General features: G+C 35.9%; 3 protein-coding genes across 9 annotated transcripts; all 3 read right to left on the bottom strand.

Annotated features, from left to right (window-relative positions):
- Window positions 1-435: 435 nt before the first annotated feature.
- LOC133851883 (uncharacterized) lies at window positions 436-3,907 on the bottom strand. Of its 5 annotated transcripts, XM_062288498.1 has the most exons (4): window positions 3,800-3,834; window positions 2,780-2,920; window positions 2,432-2,624; window positions 436-1,024 (listed from the first exon to the last, which is right to left on the bottom strand). In XM_062288498.1, exons 3-4 carry the CDS (start codon window positions 2,540-2,542, stop codon window positions 572-574), a joined length of 564 nt encoding a protein of 187 aa, XP_062144482.1. In that variant the 5' UTR covers window positions 2,543-2,624; window positions 2,780-2,920; window positions 3,800-3,834; the 3' UTR covers window positions 436-571. The 5 variants fall into 5 exon arrangements, with proteins under 5 accessions (XP_062144482.1, XP_062144481.1, XP_062144480.1 ...); XM_062288497.1 differs by lacking the exon at window positions 2,780-2,920 and having other exon boundaries at window positions 2,432-2,608; window positions 3,800-3,907; XM_062288496.1 differs by lacking the exon at window positions 2,780-2,920 and having other exon boundaries at window positions 3,800-3,899.
- Window positions 3,908-5,666: 1,759 nt separating this feature from the next.
- LOC133852162 (uncharacterized) lies at window positions 5,667-10,830 on the bottom strand. 3 transcript variants are annotated; one of them, XM_062288852.1, is made up of 3 exons: window positions 10,684-10,830; window positions 9,790-9,950; window positions 5,667-9,630 (listed from the first exon to the last, which is right to left on the bottom strand). In XM_062288852.1, exon 3 carries the CDS (start codon window positions 9,505-9,507, stop codon window positions 6,040-6,042), a length of 3,468 nt encoding a protein of 1,155 aa, XP_062144836.1. In that variant the 5' UTR covers window positions 9,508-9,630; window positions 9,790-9,950; window positions 10,684-10,830; the 3' UTR covers window positions 5,667-6,039. The 3 variants fall into 3 exon arrangements, with proteins under 3 accessions (XP_062144836.1, XP_062144835.1, XP_062144837.1); XM_062288851.1 differs by having other exon boundaries at window positions 9,794-9,950; XM_062288853.1 differs by lacking the exon at window positions 9,790-9,950 and having other exon boundaries at window positions 10,684-10,828.
- Window positions 10,831-14,987: 4,157 nt separating this feature from the next.
- Window positions 14,988-20,385, bottom strand: LOC133852474 (bifunctional 3-dehydroquinate dehydratase/shikimate dehydrogenase, chloroplastic-like). Its single transcript, XM_062289240.1, has 11 exons — window positions 20,247-20,385; window positions 19,658-19,890; window positions 18,233-18,338; window positions 17,734-17,952; window positions 17,258-17,604; window positions 16,920-16,983; window positions 16,637-16,742; window positions 16,410-16,550; window positions 16,032-16,180; window positions 15,467-15,629; window positions 14,988-15,347 (listed from the first exon to the last, which is right to left on the bottom strand). The coding sequence occupies exons 1-11, from the start codon at window positions 20,268-20,270 to the stop codon at window positions 15,304-15,306; spliced, it is 1,596 nt and encodes a 531-aa protein (XP_062145224.1). The 5' UTR covers window positions 20,271-20,385; the 3' UTR covers window positions 14,988-15,303.
- Between the last annotated feature and the right edge of the window lie 342 nt (window positions 20,386-20,727).

The following is a 20,727-nucleotide window of genomic DNA, read 5'->3' as shown; positions in this document are numbered from 1 at the left end:
CATCTTCCAAACACAGGTACAAATTTATTTCAATTTCTTTATGAGCTTTTAATTGCGCTAACAAGAATTGAAATTCGTAAATATCTCATCTTTAGATTGAAGTAAACAAGGTGAGAAGTAGATCATTTTCCTCAAAACTTAACATTAGCGAAAAGATTTTGAGGTCTTCTTGTATGAATTCAAAATCAAGCAACATCAACCACTCATGTCCCTTGTTGATTGCTTTTATAAAATAGTAATAGTAGATTATGTAATAATGCTATTTAGTATATTGTTATTGGACAGCGTAATGATGTAATAGTAAAAATTAATCATTGAATCAGCACTTAAAAAAAAAAACGACCTGATTTTTACTGCTTAGTTGAATGACAATCATATGACAGTCTACTAAATAATATTACTCAAATACCTCAAAGAGAGAGAGAGAGAGAGAGAGAGAAAGAAGCAGCCACTTCACTTTTCTTTGATTCTCCCAAAAGATGACTTCATGATCGTTACAGATAAAAAGAATTACAGACACCATTTTTGCAGGGGTCCCAAAGAAAGTTGATTAACTAACAATCGCAACAATTCAATCAAGATAAATTTTGATATCAATCCCATTATCTATAAGGGATTGAACCACTGCTCTGATCTTCCCTTCAAACTTGTCCCTGTCCCTGGGAGTATAGGAAGCAGTGTACACATCAGCTTCTCTTGCCCTATCAGACAAAATACGACCAACAGCCAAACACGCAGGTATATCTGATCGGGACTTGAGCACAGCTTTAATGTCTTTAGAGTTGGTACCAGCAACTGCAACCTGTTTGCTCGTCACCCTGTGGGTGAGTGAGGCTGACACAAAGCGCTTTGAGATGAAAACGTCGAGTGTAAATGGCTCCAAGTAGGCAACAGTGCGTTGTTTGAATGATACATGCTTGGTTGGATTTTTCGACTTCTTTCCCTTCTGGTATGTGTATGGCCGGCTATTGTCATCATCTAGGAAATCCTCTACCCCAAAGAAGCTTCTTGGTGCGTAATGAACCTGTAAAAATAATACATTATTAAAGACTTTATCTTGTCAAAAGTGACAAGTTCTGGGAAAAAAACCATGGCTGATTCTATCCCCCCCTCAAGCAAAGAAGGAATAAAATCAGCCATTAACAAATTTGAAGGGGTGACAACAGGCATAAACAATTACGACTTCACTATCAATCAGTTCATAATTCATGGAAAGTGTTTAAGGAATTTGAACATTCCAGTTCCTGTACTTCATTATTTATCCGGTAACTCATGCTGATACATCAAAGTGCCCCTGACATTAATCAAAATATTTTTATGTTCATTACCAATCACTATATAGCAGCTAACTCAATATCATTAGCTCTCTAAATAAATGCCCACATAAATTGCAGCCAAAATCTTAGGCTTTTACAAGCTCTACAAGCAATTACATCATGATTCTTTTGTGTCACTAATTTGGCAAAGGTTTCTAAGCATCTTTCATCGCGAGTTCATTCAAGGCCAGCCAACCATATTCTTTCAACATAAAACTGGCAGCAAAGTTTGCCAAACCTCACAAATAACTGAAATAAGCAATGTTGTGGATTTATTGAGGGGTTGGGGCACTTTGCTGGGTCGTGGTCCTGTTTTTCGTATATGGAAGCAGGTTCCTTTATGTGTTTTGTGGGACTTGTGGCGTGAGAGAAATTCTAGGCTTTTTGAGGATGTGGAGTTTTCAGTTGGGGCTATTTGTAGAAAGGTGCTTAATTTGTTATATCTTTGGGTGTCGGCGCATAGCCCGGGTAGTTTGTTGTTCGCTGACTTTTTACTTTCTTGTTCTTTCATTTCCTCTGTTTAGAGGCTCTTTTGTATACTTCCTGTGTACTAGGGTTGCGCCCCTCTGCGCTTTTTAATGAATTCTTACTTATCAAAAATAAAAAGTAAGAAAGACCTAATATTTAAAAAAGACAAAAAGCTAAAAATCCAATAATAAAGTAGAAGCTTTTACAATCATCAAATGACTTTCATTCCTGCATGCTTCTGCCGACTGCCAATATCTTCTGTCAGCTACCTCTTGGAGTTACTTAGATTAACAATACAAGAGTACATCCTACAGTCTCATTGATACATACACTCACCATATCTTTGTTTTATATGTGTGTAGCACTTGTGTCTATGTCAAAAATCTATATTCCAACAGATTCAATGGCACTTGCAAGTTGCAAATATGTTTAAACCAATTATCCCCACTGTACCACTTACTTCAATTCCAACTTGCTACTGGCAGTAACTAATACATGACACAAGAGAATTAACTATTTGACTCTGCTAAAACCTAATTGAATTAGGGACCGAGGATTCAGCGGTGCCTGTATTTATTTTTACTTTTCTTTCAATTTATAGTTCTGTATAGTGCATAGAATGTCCAGAGCTAATTGTAATCAGGTACCTGCCCATTGTGGAAACCACTTGTGAGAACATACAAGCAAGGCCTAACTTTGTCTCCTCCATATGTATTAACTCCTTTGTTCCACACCTTGCCAAGTACATGCTTCAACATTTTTTTTGCACGCCAAACACCCTTTTTCTAACAGAAAAAACTTATTTCAGTTGCAACACAGCCTACCTGAGAGAAAAGAAATCTGAAAAGAAAAAAGAAGAAAGCATACAGTTAAAACACCCTCGCTAAGAGCTATATAAGAAAAAACTGAAATTGTACATTAAACTTGTTATTGAAACAAATTAAATTCTCAAGACAAATAGCGAATGCTTTCGTAGGTCTACATGCAGACAACACCTGTTTTTCATATTGGTTGTTACATGTGCACTTGGCAGGTGTTGAACCCACGATTGCACCCTCCACCCTATTCTTTCAGTTGGAGGAGATGCCAGTTGAGCTCTAGCTCATTGGCGCGCACACACACCACCTTCTTTCTAACTTTCTAACAAAGACAATTTGTTTCAGTTGCAATACAATCCCCACAAAGACAAAATAACACAAGATTAAAAAAAAAATTAAAAATTAAACAATAATGCCAAGAGCTATATGTATAACCTCAAAGCAAAAAATCGACTGTAGACTACACTTAGCACATAGACAAGTTAAATTCTAGGGATACTAGATAGCCAAGACTGTAGTCACCAAGAGGTCAAAGCAAGCAACATTGGGCAGTGCCCATCAAAAGAAAATACCCTCAGTCGCGCATAGAATCGTGCCAGCTCATATCTATGCGAGGCATGAGATTGGCAAAAAGTATGAGGCAACGCAAGATAATTTATTAACAAATTCAGATAATGAGAAATGTGAAAGACTGTACACAGTTGAGCAATTTGTCGAACAACTAACGTGCACTGTGAAAAGTCCAGCTTTGGGAAGAATCCGTCTGTTCTAACGATCTGGGGTTTTTGGGAAAAAGGTGCATTTTCAATCAGAGGAATCTCTTGTAGTATGGAATTATTCAGACAACATCAACCTGGTTTGTGGAGCATTTGAAAAACCCACACCTTCCACTTCAAATGGGATAATAATTTCCAAGTATTTCAGCTGGAACAGCTATATACGTTTTAGATTTTTTATTCACTCCAAATCACGCATGAGCTAACCTCAAAATCTTGATTTAAAACTCAAAGAGGTTAAATTTGCCTATAACCCATCCTGTCTATGTCGATTGGAGAAAGGCAGTGTCTGCGTTTCTCCACTCTCAATCCCATGAACCCTATCGTCTACACTTTGTTTTTTTTGTTCTTTGGTTCTCTCCTGTGATGAATTCGATTGTTCTGAAGCAAAAAGCAACGAGGGAGAGAGCCTGAGACTGACCTGGAGAAAAATGACTCGGTAAGAAACGGGGATGAGTTCCTTCTGCGTTTTTCTTCAACTATACAGTATTCATTAATTTCCAAGATGGAAGATATATATATATATATATATATATATATATATATATATATATATATATATATATTCTTACAACCCCGTTTCTAAAAATTGATCCGGCCAGTTTTACCAGTTTTTGTTCGATTCGTTTTACTTAAAAAATCGTATTTTTTAAGTGGTTTGATTCTTATACTACACCATTACAACAACTGCACAACAACCCCTCACATGAGGGTGGGTTTGTTGTGCAGTTGTTGTATTAGTGTTGTAAATTTAACATTTTTCATTTTTTAATTCTGATATCGGATCGAGACATACTTGATGGCGTTAGAAAGCTTATTTAGAGGGCTACAATTTTGTATTTAATGATAATTTCATAATTTCAACTTTTACAAGGCAAAATTTGTTGTTTTTGTATTATTTGTATTATTATTTTTGGGTTTCAAATTTAGGCTTTACATAAGCCTATTAAGATGTCTTAGCCTCTAGCTTATGTGTTTTGATGAGTTTATCAATATGAAACATCTATCGAGTGATTTTCTATCTCTTTTGTCTCAATTTCATGATAGAACTCACTACGCCACCCTGCGTTAAAAATATCATGTGTCTCTTAGCATATTAAAAGCTTATAAGCTTTTTTAATATAACATTAATAAAAAAATAAAATAAAAGTATTTCTTTTTCTTTTTTTGGATGGATAAAAAGATATATATATTTCTCACATGATCAAACGACACAACATTTTTTAAAACTGTGTAAAAAAAAAAAAAAAATCTTTCAACCAAATTTGAATGAAATTTATATCCCTTCTTTTGGGCATTATAGTCAATGTGGGTAGTGGTAAGATGTGATAAATAAGAGCAATGCTATACATTCCAAAACTTGGTCCCTAAATGATGTGTCATAATTTCACATGATCTATTATTTTGAAAAATGTATTATCATCTCGTGAGATTGTGACACGTTATTTAGAAATCAAATTTTAGAAGAAAAAAAAAATGAGCAGTCTAGCATTTATCGATAAACAATGCGTAAAAATGTCAGAATCAGGAGCATCCCAAATCAAGAATCATACCAATAGACCAGATGCCCAACATGGTAAAGACTTCTAGTAACTTTTATAGCAATAATTTTGGTCCTTAACATACATAACAAGTGCCTAGACTTGCGGCGCTGAGGGCTGCGAGTTTTACTAAGGAATTGGGATTGTTAAAGGTGAAACTCTAAGGCAATGCTTTTTTCAGATTGTGCATGCATTGAGAAAAGAATGAAAGAATTGGTAGAAATATGACCCAATTGATTTATGACACCAGAGTTGTATTGAATAGTTTGCATTTTTAGAGTGCGAATCATGTTAGAATAGAGGCGAATCAAATAGTTCATGGACTTGGATCTTCTCCAGTTGTACTCCTAATTCGAAGTTCATAGGCTAGCCAAGGAAGCAATTTTTCTAATTAATGAACAATTTGATAGAGAGGAAGCTCTTTTTTGTATTCTTGCCATTGCAATTGTTGAATGCAGTATTCAAGATTTTTCTCATTAACGTGACTGAATTCAAAAAAATAGACCTCTTTTTCAAGGCGGAAGAATAGTAGGCTATAAAATTTCCTTTCTATTTATAAACATAGAAATCATAAATAACTTCATAAATCATAATGGCTGATATCTTTTTAATTATAGAGCATCATTGTTTCATTCCCACCAGAAAGAACTTCAAAAACACAAGGAGCCAAAACATCTCTGAGTCATGATACTCGTTCAACAGTCACAAGGAAATCACAAGGAAACCAGTTTTCTAAAGAAGTATGAGTTGTTTCCAAAGTTGCTTTAGAAATAGGCATATTAAATACTGCACACAGAGAAATATCCTGAATTTAAAGTTGGGAGTTACATCAAGGACAACTCGGCTAATACTCCAGCCAGACACTACATGTCTACATCCAAAAGGCCAAGATACATTGCAAGGAAAAAAAAAAACAGAACAAGGTGTATCAGAAACTAGCCAAAAAACCACCTCTTCTGGGAGACTGGGAGACTGGGATAAATCTGGACTGACAAAAGTTGACTTTTGAAGCTTCCCACGGTTACAGACAAAAGAGAATAATCAAACTTGACTGTTTCTCCTAAACTCATTTCGTTTTTCACATGGTGCATTGTGGCACAAGTGTCTGCTTACACTTGTGTTAGCGGACATACGATGTATAAACAGTACTGCATTGCTGATTCACTCTAGACAGATAATAACGAGGAACTGCAGCAGGATCAAGCTCCCAACAGCCCATCAGGCGACTATCTTTTTCCCCCAAGTGCTGGAAAGCAGGAATCTGATGGGAGAATCTGGCAATCTCAACATGCGGTATACCAATCATACCAGATTTTGATCTCTGGATTCTTGGAGACTTGAAAACTGATGTAAACCCACTAAGAGGTGACAAAACAACAATATCTGTGCTCTGGTCATTAGCTTCTAGCACCTCCACTATGTCACATTCTCCCTTCCTCGTGTCAGAACATGTCACCTTGAAGTTCAGGTTCTTGTATAATGCCCAAACCTCACCTTTCCTAGGGTGAATTTTGTATATGTTCTCACCAGTGGATTCAGCTCTTAATCGGTGAGAAAATGCAGAGCGGGAAAGGACCTTAGTCTTTCCATTTTTTACCTTGAACAACCCACAACAAACTGACTGACTTGTGTCTTTCGGCAATGAACAGGGTTTAAGCAAAGCCACATGCAATCTGAACTCAGGGGTAGATTCAATCTTCTTAACTTGTGCATAGTTCTTAGGCATACCATCCCTTTCACTATATATTGCCCATATCTGATCAAGCTGAAAGTTCTCTTCTGACTTTTGGCCATTAAAGTAGTTGGGCTCAGCTTCTGAAATTTTGCAACCTGAAGTCATGGGTGGAGAGACACCAGGGCTTTTCGTGAAACTATTGAAAGAATGGTACTTCGCATCTAAATGCATTTTCTCATCAAACTGACAAGAAACACTGCCTTTGGACTTGGTGAGGCTGCATTGGTTTTCTTCTTTGTCATCATCTGAATGCTTAAAAGTTCCCTCCTCATTTGTGGATTGAGGTTCATTTACTTGACTATTTTTCTTGCTTAAATTCCTTGGTGATCTTCTAAGATTTAAGGATTGTCTTTCGATATCTTGCTTCTCCTGCTTATTTGGTGTCTGGAATTTTTTTGGTGTGTTGATATCCTTATCAGCCTGACATGAAGTAGCCATTCCTTTGGGCTGAGCGAGGTCACAATGGCTATTTTCTTTACTAGCACCCTCTTTAGCTATACATCGACTGGCATCTACTTCAGCATGATTTGTATGTGTGCCGTTTGACTGTCTTGATGACCTTTTAAGCATTGGTGTCTCTCGTTTTGGTTCAATTCCGTCAGAACCCATAACATGTTCCACTTTATTTTCTGAGGACTTGCAATACAAACCACTGAATTCAGCATCCATGTGTCCATTCTCCATCTTCACAACACCAGGATCATCATGCTTGTCAAGATCAGTAGGCAGAGAAGCAGGATCGAGTTCAAAAGATCCTTTGGGAACACCTTCTTTTTCCTCCCCGGTCATTCTGAAGGATGGTATTCGATGCGAAAATCTATATAGCTCTTTAACTGGAACTTGAAATGAAACAGTTCCATGCTTCTCAGTTCGCTGAAACAGGCTAACAAACCCCTTCAACTTTCCCAAATACGCAACCTTAATGCCAACATCCTCAAAATCTGAGAGGACTTCCACAAACTCAAATTTGAATGGCAAATGCTTTTCTGGGTCAGAACTCCATCTAATATCCCAATCTTTAAAGAGGGCCCACGTTTCACCCTTTCTAGGATATATCAGGTAAGAAACTCTATCACTGCCTTTTATACACTGCATCTGATGAGAAAACATAAGACGATCGACAGTTTCTTCAGTGGCACCAAGTCTGTACTTACCACATGCAATAGGCAAATCCGCACTAAGCCAATCAATTTCGCCTTGGTCATGTGGATCAGCCTCCAACCATGTGATATGCAGCTTAAAACCAAGGGAAAACACTTTCTTGACACGAGCATAAAATCTCGGCATGCTATCTATTGGATCATACATAGCCCATGTTTGATTAACAACAAAGCAGTTTTCTTTCTTACAAGTCTCAAAATCACTGAACTCTGGATCGGCAACTTCAATGCTACCGACAGATTTCGCTTCAGGCATATCGCCAGCTTTGGACTTCGAATCGTCACGATCTGAAGTAGCTGCTTCTTCTCTTTCTGTGTCATATTTACCGGTTTTGCTCTTTTTGTTTAGCAAACTTTCTTCAGGGGCATTTGCTTTTTGCTTGACCTCTTTCCTATGTCTATCCTCAGCTGCATAAGGAGCTGAATTATCATTGTTACATACCCCTCCATCCACAGCTGCTTCTTTCATCTCCTCATCACTGATACTGAATGATCTACATCCCCGCTTGGGAGGATTCACAAAATCATCATCATCAGCATTAAGATTTTCCTGGCAAGAAACATTTTGCTTTTGTCTTGACAATCTCCTATCATTTCTAGAATTCTTTCCAGAAGGATTGCTACCATATTTGTGAATACTCACACCTTTGTCATTGGCATCACTGCTTCCAGCCTCATAGCTTTCACTGGATTCCAAAGCCGACTTCCTCCTCTTCCTGCTTCCATTTTTTGATAATCCTGGTTTGCTGGACTTTGCTGCATTTGACTTGGGCACTTCAACACCTTCCTTTCCCCTTCCCACATCCACATGTCGATCTGCTTCCACTTCAGTTTTAGAACCCCCGTGAACCTGAGCAGTACCTCCTGCCTTTGAAAATGGATCTAACCCGACAAATCTATCTGGAAATCTCATAGCGGATGGCTTTCTACCATCAATTTGTGAGGTTACTTTGGACGGCCCCTGATTTGAAGCTACTTTCTGATTGGGAGATCGATGGCAGGGATTTCCTTTTGGCACACCTTGAGTACCCAAGTCATGGGCAATAAAGGATTTTAAGCAACTTTGACAACATAACCGTTTATTCACATAATCTTTATGATATTCATACCATATATTGCAATTGATGCAGCATGTCCAGAATGTCTGCTGTGGTGCTACCCGCTGATAATGCCCCAAATTTGTATATGGATGAGGAAAGCTATGAAGATTATTTTCCACCCTAGGCTGTTTTGTGACAAATGAGTTCTTATTCGACTGAGGGGGTGGTGGCATTGGTGCAGTAGGTTTTAATGAGCATGTATATTTCATGTCATATAAAGAACGTTTTGCCTGGTCTGTGAGCACCCTATGTGCTTCCCCAACTAGCTTGAAAGCAGCCTCCGCACCAGCAAGTTGATTCTTATCAGGGTGAAGTAACAGTGCTAGCTTTCTGTACTGTTTCTTGATGGTTGCCTCATCAGCCGATTTTTCAGTCTGAAGAATTCTATACCAGTCCATTCCTGACCCATATAATTTGTTTAGTGCAGAGCAGTGAACCTCACAGACTGCAAGCAATTGAGACATGTTCTCAAGCTCAGGAAACAGCTGCTGAGCCTTCTTTGCAATCTTCATAGCCCCTTCAAAATCGCTGCTCTGCATCCTCTTCTCTGCAATCCCCTTAGCCCTGATGGCCTCATCTTTGTTGCACTCCATGATTGGTTTGAAATTCAATGAATTAATCACCTAGATTATATAAAATAAACTATATGAACCACAAAAGGGCAAATTCCCTTGCCCTGTCTCTTCACAATCCAACAATCATCCAAAATCCTCATCCTACAAGAGCACGAGCCATCAAGCTCAGTCAAATTCTACCAAACAATTCTGTAGTTATCAACAAATATGTGTAGTTATCAACAAATATGTCTCTACACATACCCATGACGTGTGTGTTTGTGAATTAATTTAATATATAAAACAGAAATAGCAGCTCACCCACCATCCCAGTAACAACCACCAAAGCAACATGAAGCAGCGACAGCCACTAAACAGATTAGACACTACACATTGGCCCTTCAGAGCCAAAAGTTTCTTAGCAACCCCAGTGATTCACAGTACAATCTGAGCCCCAGAGCCTCACACCCTGGATTTCAGACCTGAAACCCAAATAGAGATACATGAATCAATGAATCAGTATCACTTAATGACTACCAAAGAGAAAGACAATAACATAATGTTAATAGTAACCAGGGAAAAAAAAGTCACATGTTTAATGGTTCCGGTTATATAACTTCAGATAAAAATAAGGAAAAATGTCACATTCACATAGAGGAAAGGAGGCAAATCCAGCCCTAAAGACCCTCACGTAAACATTCTAGTCAACTTATGAGAACAAAAGGCCATACCCATTTTCAGAATAACAACTACCTTACACATGAAAGCAAAAACACTCTGTTTGGTGGCTCAGAAAGTGTACGAAAACAAATCAGATAACCAAGATGCTGAATCAGAACTTCTACTCCCTTACCGACAGAAACCAAAAAAGACAAAGTTCCCCTGAACTAAGCCTAACAAAACTATCAATAAACTGAAAATCCGTTTCCCTCCATTCTCTCACCTACCAAACAAGTTCATACACAACAAAACAGCAAAAAACAGTGTGCATATATATCAGAACCCTAGATTATCTGCACCCAATACCTGAAGCACATTATAAAACAAACACAACGCATAAAGAGACATAAAATTCGACAAAAATAAATAAAAGGAACACAAACCCTAGGAAGAGAACGAGAACAAAAAGAAGATTAACATTGAAACATAAATGCAAGTAAATTACTGCGAAAGGAAGGGCATTTATGTAGAAGAAGAGTTCCAAAAAAACCTAACCTTACAGAGAAGAAAGCGATTCCACGCAGAGAGAGAGTGAGAGAGGACTTGAAGCTGTGGTTTATAATTTGGGTTGAGAGGGAAAGAGTAGCGGGAAGAGAGAAAGTGAAGCAGATTTTTTTTTTTCTTTCGATGTGAAAAGGACAGCCTTTGGTTTATGTGAAATTTTCTTGTTTGAGAGGGGATTTTTTTTTTTTTTTTTGATTAAATACATTTTATTCTCTTAAACTGACATTCATGTGGGACAGTAATGTGTAACAGGGCTTAGATACATCAAATTATTTTATTTTATTTTGTCGAAACTAAGCCCCTCCAATAGCGTAGATGAAAAAAAAAATCAAATTTGACCAAAATTTTCTTATAATACTCTCATTTTTATCATTGAAAAACTAAATTTGTACAATTATTAATCAATAAAAGAAAATTAAATTCATTTTTAAATATAAAAAATAGAAGGTGGTCTGCCACCCAAATGGAAACGGGGCTGGCTTGCTGGCCATCTCCTCGATTTTGGGTGGCAAACTACCCCATCCTTTGGGTTGTGTTCTACTTTTTCTTTTTTCTTCCTTTTTTTTTTTCTTTAATTTCAAATTTTTAGTTTTGTATTATTTTGGTTTTTAAGAAATGAAAAGTATTATAAGAAGGATGACACCACTTTTCCATCCAAATTAGCAGCTAAGGCTAACGAACGAACTTAATTGCAACAAAATAGTAGTTTGCTATATATAAGTGTTATACTTGTCAATTCGTGAGGTTAATTTGAAATGGATGGTCATTTCAGGAGGTTAAAGTATATTTACCCTTTTTCTTTTATAGTATAATTTGTTGTCGTCACGTTAACTACATTTACCCCTTCAATTTACTATTATTCTTAGAAGAATAATGTTACACACACTTTTTCTATTATGTTTCATGGAGTGTGAGAGTGGCAGTGTGTATGTAGCATTACTCTTCTTGGAATGTTCTCAAAATTTTAATTTTTTTCAAAGAATATTTTTGTATTTTGGGTAAAAGAGGCCTTGCAACCCAATACTCGATATAGATATTTTAGGAAGACATGACCACTTTTCCATCCAACCTACCTGTCAAGGCTAATAGACGGGCTTAATTGTTACAAAATAGTAGTTTGATGTATCTAAATGTCACACCTATCAGTTTGTAAGACTTTTTTGAGAATAGCTAGTAGTTCAGAGAGTTTAAGTGTATTTAACCCTATTATTTATTATGGTTATCTTCCTATAGGGCCGGCTAAACGATTAGTGGTCACCTAATGCCCCTAATTTAATAAGGCATTCGATTAATAGTTCTTAATAAATATTTATTCCATAAAAAATATTTAAAGCCATAATTACAGTAAATATTCTTTAATTAAGGCTCTTAATTATGGGTATACAAGTGATTAGAGAAAGCATTAATATAATTTGATTCTCTTTAAAACTTTAATTCTCCAATACTCTATTCTTGAAACAACGTTGCATTAAAGAGGGGAATCAAACAATATTAAAGCCATTAAATGCTAAAAACATGGGGGAAAAAAAAATCATTGATCTCCTTTCACACGTTCAAAACTTCTAATACTCCAACAGTCCAACCCAACAACATTCAGGATCCCAACATTCATACACTATACACGTCCTTCAAAATGAGAAAAAAAAAAAATGCTAAGAAGATGAATGTTCCATTATTTAAAGAGATAATTGCACCGTTGGTCCATGTGGTATGCCATAATTATTTTTCACTCCATATGGTTTAAAAAGTTCATGGAGGCCCCTGTGCTATGCAATAATTACGTTTTATTCCCTGGGTCGATTTTTCGTCCATCATTTTGACGAAATCTGTTAGCTCTACACATCAGCGCCACGTGTCGCCAATAAGATGGCATTTATTTATTTATATTTTTTAAAAAAATAAGTTTATTTATTTATTTTTTATTAAGATGGACACGTGTCGCCATTTTATTGGCGACACGCGACGCTGACGTGGCATTTGACGGAATCTGTTAAAAAATTTAACAGAATTTGATGCTAGGGATCGATTTGTAATTATTGCATAGCACAGGGACCTCCCATGAACTTTTTAAACCATAGGGAGTGAAAAATAATTATGGCATACCACAGGGACCAACGGTGCAATTATCCCTTATTTAAAATAAGATAATATTAAAAAAAAAAAAAAAAAAAAAAAAAAAAACCAAATTCAAAACTGATTGATGGTTTAAATTTATTTCAGAACTAAAACTTTCAAAAGAATTTTTACAAATAGAATAACGTGCTTGAATTTACATATTAAATTATATAAAAATATTGGTTTTTCCCTCTAAATGCATGTATCGCTTATAGAATCTTATTAACAATACTTATTACAATAGCTTTTACATAAAAAATTAAAATTAAAAAAATAAAACTTTTCAAAAGTAATATTGATAAAATCCTACCTAAGATTAACGTCACAGGAAAGATTAAATGAGTTAGTTGATATTAGAAAAAATTGAATATAAAACTTATTTAGGTATTTGCATCACGAAAAGCGATAATAATGATTTTTTAATAAAAGTATAATATTAAAATAAATATTATTTAATTAATATTTAAATATAAGGAAAGGGTCCTGTTTAAACTTGTCGCCTTAAGCTTCAAAATATATCAACTCAACCCTGTCTTTGAGTTACTTATTAGGATTTATGGAGATCATTGTTAGAATATATGATTGTAATCATATTTGATTATAATTTCCTACATTTTAAGTAATGATATTTGATTGTATTCTAATCTAATTTGATATTATCTCTACCTACCATACTTATATTATCTTCATATACCCCAATTATCCTGTAAATACGAGTCTTTTGTATTTTAAATATTTTCAAATAACCACCTGTAAATCCATTATATTATTATTATTATTATTTTCTTCTTTCCTTTCTTCCACAATTTACATTTTATTAAGAGTTTCTTCATGGTATTAGAGCCGGTGTTCGATCCTAATGGCCATGTGGATTATTGTTTCCTTCATTTTCCCAGCAGTGCCTCCTTTTTTGGGATTCTTCACTACCATGCAATAACCTTTTTGTCTTGGATTCTTGTTTGCCAAGAATCCCATCAAGATTTTGACCACATCAATTGAAATATTATTGGCCGATCTACACAACACCATAAAAATTAGCCCCAACGGAGGTCTCACGCACCCACACGCGCCACCAAAAGCTTCTACCAAAATGACAAGTTGTTTAGGTACTTCATCTTTCTATGTTCTAAAAGACAGGTCATTTAGATGACTTCATCATTTTAAAAACGACATGTTGTTTAGGTGGTTCAACAATTTTGACCCTTAAACGAGATGTGGTTTAGCTCTTGTTCCAAAAAAACAAAAAAAACTGTTCTTCTTTGTTGTGCATGACACGTCGTTTAGGTGGTTCAACAGATTTGACCCCTAAATGACATGTCATTTATCTGCTGGAAGAAAAAGAAAAAAATTGGTTGAAAAAAGAAAATAGGGGCCAAGTGGCCTTTGGCCCATGTCGCCCATCTTTAGGCCCCTTGTTGGCCAAATCATTTGGCTTTTGTTGGTCTTGTTTAATGACCTAGGACTTTTTAAGACTCATAGTTTGCATCATTTCGATCCATTTCGACCAAAGTTGACCCTCACATGTGGCCCATAGTTGGCTCTGTTTTGTCCCACTGTTTGACTTTTTTTTGGGTCTATTGATTTTAAAAGCCTATCTTCGATCAAAGTTGCCGACCACTACCATTTCTAGCCACCATCACTGGCCGCCACCAACTACTGCAATTTTCCAGCCACTGTTGCTGGCCACCTTTATCTCCTTTCCACAAAATAAAATAAATTAATTTTTTTAATTTTTTATTAAAAAAAAAAAAACTCAAGATTCCATAGATTTCACCCTGAGTTTGAGGGGGATGTTGGAATATATGATTGTAATCTCATACCTTTTAGGTAATGATATTTGATTGTATTCAAATATGATTTGATATTATCTCCACTTAATATAGTTGTATAATCTTCACCTACCCCAATTATCCTATAAATAGGAGTATTTTGTATTGTAAATTTCATCAAAGAATAAAAGCAAGATGTAGCCCTTTTGGATTCTTCTCTAGTGGTAGGTATAGATGTCTAACACAGAACCACCCGTAAATCTTTTTTGTTATTTTATATTTTCTTCTTCCCTGTTCTTCCACAATTTACATTTTATCATGAGTTTCTTCAATCATGACATGGTTCAACCTATCTTCTAGACAAGCTGGTGAAGCTACAGCAGAAATCCATATCGTATTGGACAATCAATCTGAATAAAAGAGAGGCAAATGACCCCATCCTATTCTAAACTTGATTGGAAAAGCATGTCCCAAAAATTTAGAATTGGCTACATGAATCCTCTCTAGTGAATCTGCCCTACTATCTGTGCTTGCCTATACACGGCATAAGGCAAGCTTGACAACTTTTGAAATTCATGATCACAAGTCACTCCATAAACAAAAATGAAAATTTTATTGTTTCAACAGAATAATGCAACAGCTGATGGCACATTTAGGAATTGAAATGAAATAGCTATGGTGGAGAAACACAGGTTCATCTGCAGTGAGTCACCAGATATATTCCTTCTTATGTGTTTCTTGCCAAGGTGTCCCTAATCAGTTGCTTTGGTGCTGCAAGAAAAATTGAGGGAAAGATGATGAGAAGATAAAAGAAAAGAGTGAAGATACATAGATATGTAGATTTTGATACAGAGAATCCTAGGTTTGATGATTTTTTTGGTTCATCTTACCTGGCAAACCACTGAACTTTTCAAACTGTACAAATGCTTGGTTAATGAACATTTCTGTCCCATAAACAGTAATGGCTCCAGACTCTTGTGCTTCTCTTAAGAGTCTGGTCAATTTTGGTGTGTAAATGGCATCAAAAACCAAAGAATAGTGTTTCAGAGCTTTCTGCCAAGACAAAGAAAGAAAAAGGTATCAAATTACTCATCACATGAAGATGAACTGTTAATACGCACCATGATAAACAAATGTACTAGACTATATGATATTTTTGTACGTTATTTCAAGAAGCAAACTTTTAAAGGAAACAAGAGCTTGTATGTAAATGCTGCAGATTGAACATATAATTTTCTTAGCATTTTTGGAAGAGTATTATTTCAACAATATAACTAAACAGTCGAGTCCATTATATGTACCCACTAGTCCACTCAAAAACGAGAATCAAAAGTAAAATAGAGAAATTATGCATAATAGTAATTTTGGCAAGACAACAGTGAAATTCCCAAGAAACATTGTCCTGCATTACATCACTGACAGAGCATAAAATATGAAAATGACAAGGAGGCAAACCTTGGCAAGGGGTGTGTCCTCAATTTTTGGTTTCATTCCAACAGAAGTAGTATTTGCAAGAATCATCCCTTCTTCTGGATGGAAATTTTCTAAGTCGGCTAGAGTTATAGCTTCTCCTCCAACTTTACTGGCAAGTTTTTTGGCTTTGTCTAGCAATCAGAAGAAACAAAAATTATTTCCCAACTAAACAAAAAATATAATGCAGTCTCAGAGTTTATGGTATTGTTTGGCATATGCCTGCTCTTAACTGAAATTGGAGATGATTCATGGAGGAACTCTAAGACACCCTTAAAAGTTCAACTCAGATATCATTGTGCATCAAATACATATTAATTACAAAATAAACCATAACTGTAGCACCAAGTAAAGATTTCTCACCATATGTGCGATTGGCAACTACGACTCTTGCTCCCTTTTCTTTTCCACCAAAAGCAAGTGCTTTTCCAGCACCACCAGCACCCATGACGACAAACAGTTTCCCAGCCAAGGGAGAACCAGATGCGCCGTTTGCACCATTTGCTGCATATAGAAAGTTGAGTTGTTAAAACCTGACCCACCAACTGAAGTTGAATAGAATATTTCATAGCTTGTAATATGTTCAAAACCTCTAAGTCCTTCCTCGATAGCTGCAATGGCTCCAAGATAGTCAACATTGTAGCCCATTAAGTTCCCATCAGGTCTCTTGATCATGCAACTGATAGCTCCTATTTCCTGAAACAGAAATTGAAAAAGAAATTAAATTCAACATGCATGACACTGCAAAGATGGTTAAAAAGAAAAGAAAAAATAATTTCCAGACAAACTTAAATTCATGATGATGATTGTATTGACAAACAGTACAGTGGGAATAAATAACTAGAATTCTGCAGTAAAGAGATGACTGGATACCTTGGCAATTGGATCAATCTCATCGCAGCAATTAAACCCAGCTTCCTTGTGAGGAATTGTATAACTACATTTCAAGTAACAATTATTTACATTAATAAAAGATAGCAACTTGAAAATCTGCCTAGTTTACCATTTCAAGTAAATGGTTATTTACAATTATTTACATTAATAAGTTCAAAATGAAGTCAAAGACTAACAACCTGCTCATCCATAAAGAATTAAACAAATAAAATCAAGAATGTGAAAAGAAGAAATTTATGGTTCGACAAAAAGGACAATACAACTGAAATATAGTGAATAGTGCAAATTATTTTGAAGTTTCTGAAATGATATTTTACCTGTATCCAACAAAATCAGGAGATGAGTATGTCTTGAGAAAATTTGCGACATTATCAACCAACAGAGGCAGATAAATTCCATTAAAATTGACAGACTTGAATGCTGGATTGTACAGATGAGGACTTTTGCTGTGTCCAATAGGATTCCCAATAACACCATGTACTTTGGTATCAGGCCCTAACAATCTGAAATTGTATAAATCCAATAAATCTTTTATACTTGGTTGCCCAGGAGCTGATACCACCCCAGCCTCAATCGAACCAAATGTGAGAAAGCCACCGAATTTTGCACTAAGAATTCTTGAAATGAAACCCCTCTCACCCATGACAATTCCTATCATAGGGACCTACAATTTCATTCGAAGTGTCATTCAATAATTTAGAACTTCAAAAGATTTAAAGATTTCTAGCTTTAGAAAAAAAAAAAAAGAATACTAAAGTTCATTAAACATGAATATAGTGTGTAAGTTACTTACTTGAGAATGCACAAGAATTTGAAATATACGTGCAGAGTCTGTGATATCTACTGCAGTTGTTGCAACCTTCACTATATCAGCTCCAGTAGCCAGTATTCTTGCCACGAGATTGCCAATTTCCTCAAGAGATGGAGTATTCTGATAGTTGTGTGAAGAGACAATTATTTTGACCTTTTCAGGTTTCTTCCCTTGAATGGTATTGTAGAAATCATGTGCTACCTTCAAGAGGCAAATTTAAAAGTCTGAGTAAGTTGTTCATTGGAATCGCCAAGGAAAATCTACAATACCAAAAGCAATAACTGTTTAAACACCATTATAGGCTGTGTGGAATATGTGGAGTTCAATGATGTATTCTCAATCACATGTAATGATTATCACAACTAGAAATATTCCCAATTCATATATCATATCCATAGCCGAAGAATTGAGGGGCTTAATGCCAAAAGAAAAAAGAAAAAAATAGCTTAGCTAATTTATGGAACATAGATGAGATACAAACCTTAAGCTCAACATCAATATAATCTGCTCCCAACTCCATGGCTAGACGTAATGCAGTTTGTCGCTTGTTTTCATCACCATCATACTCACCACCTTCCCATTTTGGTCTAAAGGATCACAGTAAGTATTATTATAAAAGACACAGAATGTTGGAACAAATTCTTACCAAGTTAGACATAACATGAGAGAAGAACTTTAAAGGTTTGATAAAAAGAAAAAAGACAAAAAAATTACATCATAAATAATTTTAAGAAAAAAAATCAGAAATGAAATAGAGGGGGCTTAATGTCAAAGAATAAGTCTTTAATATGATCACTCATTAACAAAAATTTTGATAGAGATATTTCACTACTTAAAGGGTCCCTATATGGTAAATCATAGAGCAACAGGAATGTGGCATTACATTGACATGGTCAATATGTGATGTCTATATAAGAAAATGCAAATTAATGGAGTTTTTAATAAGAACTATTTTTAATTAGAATGATCAGACCGTGATGTGAAATGGTGTTTTACTGGCACCACATACCAAGACTGGAAATTTGGAAATGTGATCTAGTGCTTGTTATGACCCTTAGAAACAATATTACTTAGGCTTCTGACTATCAGCTCTCTGAATCTTTCCACTACTAGTGCCCCTTTTAGTTGCTGAGGTAATGTAGAAAGAAAAAAAGAAGGAAGACATTTAGGTCTTGACAAAATAAACTTCTATCATTTAGGGTCTGCAACTCATTAAGTCCACTAGAGTTATATGACTTAGTGAAGCTAAGTTTTAATATATAGACTATTTGAGCCCTGTAATTGGCTACTACCAAGAGCACAAAACCTCATAAATATAGAATAAATAACTGTGGATGAATTTCTAATTAATTTTACCAAAAGAATAAGATGACAGAAAATAGACTAGCACAAGCTAACATCCCCCTGACCTGCAGGCCCTGAAATGAAGGATCGTGACAGAGGCCAGGATGAGGACCCAAAACACATACAAATTTACAATGCCACTTTCATTACAACATGGAGATTTATAGGATTCAGAACCAAAGCAGACAACAGATAGTCAAAGGGGCTTCCCAAAATTCAAATAAAGTACCTTTCAGACAAAAGTAATGCTATTTTGTAGATTGCTATACGACTGCCATACAATTGGGACGACGTGACAGTGAAAATCAATATTTGAATAAACAAGGGTTTGTAAAAAAAAAAAAAACTAATTGTTTATTTTTCTTGTCACGTCATCCTAGTTGTATAACAGTTCTGCTTTTAGACAACAGTTTTCAATCATGTTGCGAGTTACCAATTGTCCCTAAAATTTAGGCTGATGGGAAATTTGGTTACCTATCTAACACAAGCTAACAGCATATGCATCAAGCTAGCACAAGAAGATTCAATAAACTAATGGACACATTTCATGATTATTCATTACCTGTACGTGATAAGAGTGGGCAAAGGACACTGTTTAATCAAGATTTCGAGATCCTGTCTTGGACTGAAGTTCTTCAAGAAGTCCAATCGAATCTCAACAAGGTCAGCCCCAAGTTCCTTGGCCTTTCTCGTCTGAATCAGCATCTGATCAACTGTTTCCGCCATTACCGGCGCACATATTAGCGTCGAACTCCTTCGAGCTCCATCCACAATTTGAAGATCCGAAGTAGCCAACTGCAAATAATAAAAATAGGACATAGTGAAATTTAGTGAACTGATAATCTCGAATTTAGTTGTACAATTTCCACAAACACACACGTGTTCTCTTTTCATTTCCTTGGTTTTCTCAGAAACCAAACTGAGAGAAATGAATTGCCTCGAATCAACTTTGCCCCATCATGACTGATTGACCCAGTTGCGCGACCCTCTACAGTTTTAGACAATCCAAAACAACAAGAACAATAAAACCCAAAACCGCATTTCCGTTTTCTTTCTATTTCGTCAACTTTCTAAGCAATCGAACAAAGAAACGGAAAAACACACACACACACACGCACATACAGACACAGGCAGTGAGAGAGAACTGTTACCGGAACGCTGCCGATCAGAGTCATTGTGCGTGAGAGCTTGATGCTTGAGCAGAGAAGGTGGCGAGCTGCGGAAGCTTTTGCTTATTGTATTGGAGAGACAGAGAAACTGTTAAGTGTTTGGTGGGCGGGGTTAGGTGTCTATATATAGGAGAAGGAAGATCTGTCGGCTGTGATGGCATCATTAAAGACGACCGTTAGCTGGTTTTGGTTTTATAAATCTCAAAAATTCATCCGGTTGTTTTGGACGTTTGAAATTTGTACCGAATATTTTTGGGAAGATTTTTTTTTTTTTTTTTTTTTTTTTTTGAAATGTCCGGATTCGAACTAGTGACCTTCATTTCATGAGGCGTGATCACTAGCTGATTGAGCTATTCTTTGGGGACGGGAAGAATTTGACTTAAAAGGTGTCGAACTATCGACTTATTTGACTTAAAGATACTGAACTTCAAAACGTTTTACATTAGGGTATTTAATTTTTCAA

This window comes from Alnus glutinosa, chromosome 12, assembly GCF_958979055.1.
Source record: "Alnus glutinosa chromosome 12, dhAlnGlut1.1, whole genome shotgun sequence".
Lineage (NCBI taxonomy): Eukaryota > Viridiplantae > Streptophyta > Magnoliopsida > Fagales > Betulaceae > Alnus > Alnus glutinosa.
The sequence above is the reverse complement of the archived record's forward strand: the minus strand, read 5'-3'. Positions and strand labels throughout refer to the sequence as shown.